The sequence below is a fragment of the Anarrhichthys ocellatus genome, unplaced genomic scaffold (genome assembly GCF_004355925.1).
Source record: "Anarrhichthys ocellatus isolate YVR2014 unplaced genomic scaffold, GSC_Weel_1.0 scaffold6, whole genome shotgun sequence".
Taxonomy (NCBI): Eukaryota; Metazoa; Chordata; class Actinopteri; order Perciformes; family Anarhichadidae; genus Anarrhichthys; species Anarrhichthys ocellatus.
Window position 1 is genome coordinate 11,725,798 of NW_022280036.1, and position 8,052 is coordinate 11,733,849.

An 8,052-nucleotide genomic window follows, 5' to 3' on the forward strand; every position below is an offset into this window, starting at 1 on the left:
CACACACACACACACACACACACACACACACACACACACACACACACGCACACGCACACAGTCAATGTTTTTATGGCAATCAAACATTAATAAAGTGCAACATTTTGGAAAGTATTTACTTTTAGGGCAGCATTTAAGCTTTATTGGGCAATATGTTGTAGTGTAAGCTGTGAGCTATATACAGCTTTGTAAGCAATGTAACAAAACTAGAAAGGTGAGCAAATATAGTTCGGAAGGTGGGAGGCGGATTTACTTGAGCTAAATTATGATAGACAACATCTGCTCAGGTAGGCACAAGAAGGTTCACTTTATTTGTTAAAGTTGTTGTTTAAGTGAAGCTGAAGAATGTGTAAGATGAAAAGGCTAAAACAACTCAACAAGACAGTGTGGTGAATCACCCACAAAAGGGTTGTCTGCTCAGCAAAGCCGAACGATTTGGCGCTCTGCAGACTGAGGCACCCCATTTGGCTAATGAAGTCCCAGACTGTCTTCACACCACACCCCCACCCACCGCTCTACTATGAAATGTTCTACTCATGAAAGTAATGAGGCAGGGACGGAGAAAGAGTCTTCTGGCCACTGATAACCTCAGACTAAACTTGCAACCTTACGAGACAAGGGCCTAATATCTGGCCGTCAATCAGCCCCAGCATCCCTGGCTGGAGTGTTTAATTACAAGGATCAATTATTTACCAGCCTCCTCTTTCACTACTCAGTGCTCCCAAAAAAGGAGTGTAAAGAAAAAAAACATTAAAGACCCAGAAGAGGTTGTGGTGGCATTATTTGTGCACAGAAAATAACAGGTTGCTTGTTCCAGATAATAGAGATAGTGTTTATTCTGTGCATCATATACAACAGATAAGTAAACCTTTTTAAAGAATGACGACAAAACGAATTCAGTATTTGTTGTCAGATGAATGTACATGAAATGTCATTATTAAGCCTACAAATACACAACGGATTACAGTTCAAATTGAAAATAAAAAAAATAAAAGATTAGAATAAACTCTTGGGACATTCACAAAATGCCAGTGATGTCTGAGGAGACACTGGCTGACAAACGGTGTAAAATAATTATATAGAAATAAATAAAACTTAATTTATAAAGTGCCTGTCTCAACAGTTTTACATTGTTCTTTACAAAAAGAAAAGATGCAAAGACAAAATGTTGAGGGCAACTGAATTACTGTAACTCCCTGTCATTCATATTTACTTCTGAAGCAATTTCTAGTCTTCAGCTGCACAGCGCAAACAGCAACTGCAAGGCTTTTAACTAATTTGAAGAGACAAGATCATATTACCCCTTTGCTTGTATTGACAACAGCGCTTCACCTGGCTGATGCTGGGAATATAAGTTAGAGCACAAATGTTGCTCATCTGAAATAGCATACATTTCAAATGCTGCGTCCCATGTACTGACAATCAGAGAGAGAATATATATAACGCATATTGAAATTTCCTCCAATTGCTGCCTGTCGGTTTTACAACAGAGGTTTTATAGATTGTATATTAAGTTTCTTAATAGCCTTTCACAAAAGTACATGGTGCTCCCTGTACTGTAGACTCAGAGAGTCATTTCTCACCTCAGCTGGCCCAAAATTCCGCTGTAAGACTTCAAACTAATTAAATGAGACAAGATCATATTAACCCCATCAATGCCCCTCTTTACAAGCTGGTACACTCAGTACCCGATAAAAGATTATCCTCTGCTGACATTAGCACACTAGAGGACACATTTGAAGATATGCTGGATTAACTTGCATTAAACATCGATGCATTTTTCCTCCCCAACAACCGCCATAAGCTATAAATTCCACAAAAAACACATTTAATGTAAAAATGGCAAATTACAGATAAAACAGATGGTAACTCATGTCACACAGCTGTACACTACTTATTCTAGTCCGTGTTCTATCTTGCATCTAAAAATGAAAAAAACACTGAGAAGTAGCAGCTGGCAGAGTGTTTTGTGGTCATCCATCCAAAGAACAGAGTGCCTCATCATGTGTCCGAATTACAGCCAGCCAAATAACCCAAATAACAGGGGAAGTGAAAAATGCAGCACTCAACTGCTGTGGTTCGGGGCCGTAACAAGCTACAACACCTGTGATTTGTGGTTTGCCTGTTTTGCTGTATTTTGTGCTAGATTTCCATTGTCATCATGAGTCTAGTCTGGTTTTTGCTGTTTATTATGCACAGGTTCCACGTCGGCGACCACCTGCTTTCCACAGGAGCTGGCATTCATGCTTCCGGTACTTTCGTGGTGACCCCAGGCTTCAAGATTCCAGTGCTTTGGTGGTCTTAAAGAAGTTTACACTTTTAGGAGTTTTTTATTGCTTACTGCTGTTGCCTTTGGATTTGCATAGCACAGAGATAAGACACATAGTTGACTTGAATTAGATCATATAGACTGTCCATTCAGACTATTTGTATGTGGACATTTCTAAATGACTGGCATAATGCTCGCATTTCAACAACATAATTATATGAATGGCAAAAAAAAAAAATTTGAATTAACAACTACAAAACATTTGTTAAACATTAATACTGACATATCTTAAAGCCAATAATTGTAAGGAACAATAGATCTCCTGACAGATCATCATCCTATGTAACTGTCCAGCAACAGTTATTATTTGCCTAATCCTACTAAAAAATGTGTTGATTGTTGAAAGACTCCGATATTGATCCAGAAAAGGAGGTTTAACACTTATGGTCTTATAAATTCCACAAGAGGGAGTGTGTTGAGACTGAAATGTAGGAGTAGGCAGCTCGTTTCTCCTTCTACAGCAGCAAAGGGTTTTTCCCCTGGACTCTCAGCTGATGGCTCATTAATCTATTCTAGCGGAGGTCCCCTACGCAAGCAGCCTGTGCCAGTGGAGGACTTCTCATCCTTCGTCATTTTCAGCCCATGCTTTTACATAACTATGAGTATTAACAAGTTGAGGGGGAAGTTTCATGAAAGCATTATATCAAAGTAAAAACCTAAACCTAAAAATATGGAGATGTATTATTGCTGCTTCACAGCTGTGATAATAGCAAAGTTTGACAACGATATTTAAACTCAATTGAAATGGCTTGCTGTAGTTTACAGTGGTTGCAGGTTCTGCCAATTCCACTGAGCATCAACATCAGTGTGCAGCTCCGTGCACCTTAACGCCTATTGTCTTAGCGGACTGTCAAGTTGAGTCCTTCCAGCTCTCACTGACCTCCCCAGATGAAACTGTGGTCACTCCCAAGTCTTGACTGTAAGCATGTCTATCTGATGGACAAGTTGAATAATACATTCTGAAAAAACTGACAATATTAATAGAAAACATATGGTTGATGACAACGTGGGTTTTACTTCCACAGCTGAATGATAACATTGCTCCACTACTCATAAAAGTAATTGTTAAGATCTCACAATGTGGCAACAAAAGCTTAAGAGACGTCCAACAGGGGGCAAAAGATGAGTGATCAGAAGATCATACCGGTGGTAAACAACCAACAGCTTACTTAGATCAGCCACCATTTTATTTTGACGCAAAACCAGAGGTTGAGGGCTTCCTGTCGCAAAACAATCATGGCAAGTAGGTCGAAGTTGAACCAGGAGATCAGTTGGTAAACTGTGATGGATATTCACAATGGACAGTTTGGATATTCATTTTAAAAATGTGCTTTCATTTTCTCTGACCAAAGTTCAGTTAACCTGGGCTTGTGTATAGAGTGTTACATTTGTCAACAAAGAATTCTGACAAAAAATATTTGCTGACAACCAGCGTAGGAAGCTGTGGAAATGTTAGGTGAGTAGGAACGACAGAGAGAAAGAGTTTCTGCCAGAGTTTGGAAATGACAGCTGAATTTATTGAGGAGAGTACGTCTGTCAGATTACTGCAGAGCAGAGTGACACGGACACAGAGTGTGTGAACAAGTAAACAGAGCCTTAACAACTAACCTTGCTATAGACTTGAACGACACCTGTAACCATTGTAGCTGTATACAACAAAGATGGCGACAGCTGTAGCCTCAAATTGCTTAGATAACATAATAATGAAATCCTGGGCCATCCCATGTCCAGTTGTCTTAGTCGTTAGCAAAACACACCATCCAAAGCGATGCAGTGTTATCAATTGCGGCGCCTAGCGGCTGGCGGGTTAAGAGAGTGAGAGCATGAGGAGTCAGCCGGGAGTCAATGGCAGTACAAAACAGGCAATAACAGGTGTTTTGAGAAAGTGTGATTCATCGCAACCACAAGAGGTCCTTGAAAGTGCAGCCGTAACTGGCCACCCAAAATATTACATAGTTTGCTGTAGCAGGATGAGAGATTAGCCTTGGACAGACACAGAGGTGCACCCTCACTCAGTCACAGACACACAGACTCACACAGTCACACACATAACCTCTTATGATTCTTCTTGAAAACATGCGAGATATGATATTTCTGTCATATCTCCCACCCCTCCCTTTAAGTCAATTAGAGATGAGCTGTGTACATCTTTGTTAATAAGTGAATGTATGTGTTCAGTGAAGAAACATGAAAACTATCAATCCAGATCCAATGAGCATGATGGCTGTTTGTAAAACAGTGGAAATATAGTGTAGGCTACCCATGCAAATTAGCAACCTGTATACACATTTACAGTCAGACGGCCTGTGGGTGGGAGGCAGCAGGGCACTGAAAGGCTCCATTTACACACTTTTGATTAAACTGCAGTATATGCTGTGACACCCATCATGGCTGAAGTACTCCATTCACACATACTCTGCTTCAGCTGACAAGAGCAATTACATGTTGGTGATTATTTTACAATAGTCCTTCAAATTATACATCTCACTGCCCTCAGTGATTTCAGTGGACACTTGTCTGATATCAGGGTTTCAATCTCACAGCAACTGATCTGTTAGTGACACCATCACTTAACCACCACAAATGTGACTGCTTAGATGACAGCTCTGTCAGGGAGTCATGTCAGATTTTTGATTGCCTGACTGAGACTGACAGGGCATGCGGCTGTCTTTACAGAGTGATGATTTAGCTATATAAATGTGTAACATGGCAATGTGTCAGCACTCTAATCAGGTTGTAGTGCTGCTGTGCTTAACAAATTGATATAACTGCAACATTACACGTGTGTCATCATATAAGTGAATAAATTAGCAGACATCGGCAGTTAAGCAACATTTAAGACACGACTTCTGGATGTAACATTTCCACAACGCGTCACACCAAGTGAGGTCTGCAGCATGTACTGTACAAAAAACAAAATCTATCAAACTGTTTTTAATAGCATCTGATTGGCAAGCTGTCTTGGGACAGTTGGCAAATGGGCGGGCAGCGGAGGAGTTTAGAGGTGCTAAAGTTCAGGCAGGAGCGACGCAGCACTCTGTGTCCTGCCAACAGCCTTACAGTGGCGCAGTTCCTGACTAAGTTGTTGACCCATGGCCCCCACCTGTCTTGACCATGCATTATATGGGGGGGGGCATCACTTCCTCTCCTATGCTGCCTGCCACACCAGAAGGCTTTTGACTCATGCCCATCTGTCCTGGTAGTACATACATTAAGTAAAAGCCAAGCTATCGGCCCCCTGTCCAATTCACGAATGCCTTTATAACAAAATGTTGTATAGAGTGTGAACAGAATTTTGTATTTGGTACTACACTAATAGAGCAGACATGCAAAACATTTTTATCTTCGTGGAGATTAAAATGTAAAATGTTGTTGATGCTGAGTCATTTTTGAGAATGTAGTTAGTCGTGCTGTTGTATCAAAGTATATGACATTCATTGGTGTTTCAAATGTCCTGACACATATCAGAGGGACATAATATAAGAAATACTTCTCAGTATGAGTTTGCATGCCTATGTCATTACCACAGCAACCAAAGCAGACCAGACAACAATGCCTGAAAATACAAATAGGACCTAATCACTTACTTACATCAGTGAGAAGTCACTCCTTGACATTCGATTATAGACACACATCAGATTTGAGTCTGAACACATTCTAAGAGCTTTTTAATGTATGAATACATTAGTGGATGAATATATTCTATTGGCAATAATTATAATAAGAAACAAGCAAAATTACACTGTTGCTTTTGTTTGAATACTTTTACACAGAACTGATTTGATCTGAATGAAGCTTTGACTTTTTTTTTAAACATTTTAACAGACAGACATTAACTTTATTTTGAAAAACTTGCACAAATAACAAAGATGCAAACGTACCTGACCTGGCTGGACGTCTAAGTAATGAAGCACCTCTTTAAGCATAACAGGTGTGTGAGGAGGCTTTGGGTTTAAAACAGAAGACAGTTCTTCAGATCTGTCAAGGGGACCAGGACCAGAAGATGCACAAGCTGTAGAAGAGTGCAGGCTTAACTTCCATAACCTCCATGCTCTCCACACAGTACGATTTGTTTTCCATAACATTGGGTTGGAGCACACTGAAAAAAGCATGATCCCTTTAATGATCTATGGAGAAAACAAGAGCAACAACGTGTTCAAACCAATTTAGAGGAGCAGGGTCTGTAACACTGTGATAGGTGACCACAGATCTGAAAATAGCCAAATAAGTGTTTGTATTTACTATGCTATTATTTGGAGTAGTGATCAAGTATAATAATTTGGAACACAAATATTAGGCCAACATCATAAGAGCAAACTTGCAGATATATTGTGCTGGAGGCTTTTCAACTGACTTAAACAGCTGGTGTCCAACCAAAACAAGAGGGCATCACAGTTTTATGATTTCAAGACGTTCGAGATCCCTCTGAAGGTTGTGGCTCACCACACCCTCAATACAAGTAATTACATCCGTGGTTAATTAGTTGAACATTTTGGCATTCTACATGAACACTACCTGCAGTGAGCCACTTGGTAAAAAGGGTATTCGGGTGTTTCCTGGCAACAAGATGCATTGAAAATTAGACATCAGTTAGTGACGCACGATTCTAATGAAATAGAAATATGTGCAGGAGCTGAAGAAATTCAATTAATTTCCACAAAGCATTGATGAACACAAAGCAAATGTCCAATGGCAGCAAAGCACGACACGGTACCTTACAGGATTCAAAATCAACTTTGTATACACATTATTATTATCCTTTACTAGAAGAGCAGATAAGGGAATGAATGATGGACTGTTTGAAACACTTATCACGTGTGAAGTATTTTGTGATTATTTTGTGTGGCATCGTTTCAACTTAATATAACCTATGTATCATGATACATAGGTCTATTAAACAACCCCTCTGGTAGAAAAATACTAGTGATAGCGGAATTGTTATTCAATTTGAGGAGCAGGTATTGTTTTCATGGCCCTCTTCTCGTCATGTCTATTTAGTTGCTGTAGCCATTAAGCTAGGCGTGGAGCTAAAAGGTCACATTAGCATAACTTTACTAATCTGAGTAACAGTTAATTGGTAGCTGCTAACAATGTCTCATTGTACCAGTGGAGTGGATTCAAGTGTATGTTGCTATGTTGTTGGATCACATACAAAAAACGCCGTTTTTGTGTGAAGCAGGTCAACGTTAGCTAACTAACTTGCTAAAAACACAAGAGCTAACAGAGCCAATGGAGTTAATTTACGCATGCGCAGTCTAACCTTAACAGGGGCGTTAAAGATTTGTTTCGCGTAGATCTTGGAGATGAGATAAGAAGGGTTATGCAACATTCAGTACACCATGTGCTAGTGCTACTCATTATCACGTGTGTGCAGTGGCTGTAACGTTATGTCGTCAATAGCTGGGCTGTTTAAGCCTGACGATAGAGCGATATGCTCTATTGTTGGATATTGTTGCTATGCCACCATGTTGGGTTCCTACGCGCGATTACCTACACGTACGACTTCACGGATAAGGTCGCAACAGGACATTCAGTTAGAAATGTTTGACTAAGGTGACTTGTGACGGAGACACGTGTATACGCCTCTGAAGGGTATCAGTAGCTTACCTTGGTAGAACAGAACGTAGCTCCTCCTCCAGCAGCATGTCCGGTGCGTCACGGTGACGTCACTGTAACTCACATCCAATCAGCTGCGACAGAGGAAGAGGGCTTTATTTTTGAAA

General features: G+C 40.2%; 1 protein-coding gene across 1 annotated transcript in view; it reads right to left on the minus strand.

Annotated features, from left to right (window-relative positions):
* Positions 1–7,997, minus strand: part of mettl15 (methyltransferase 15, mitochondrial 12S rRNA N4-cytidine) — a 44,884-nt gene extending 36,887 nt beyond the window's left edge. The window contains exons 1-2 of the mRNA XM_031846138.1: positions 7,937–7,997; positions 6,211–6,456 (exon numbers count right to left, since the gene is read on the minus strand). Of these exons, the coding sequence (XP_031701998.1) occupies positions 6,211–6,441 (231 nt within the window). The 5' untranslated portion in view covers positions 6,442–6,456; positions 7,937–7,997. The remainder of the gene's footprint in view (positions 1–6,210; positions 6,457–7,936) is intronic.
* Between the last annotated feature and the right edge of the window lie 55 nt (positions 7,998–8,052).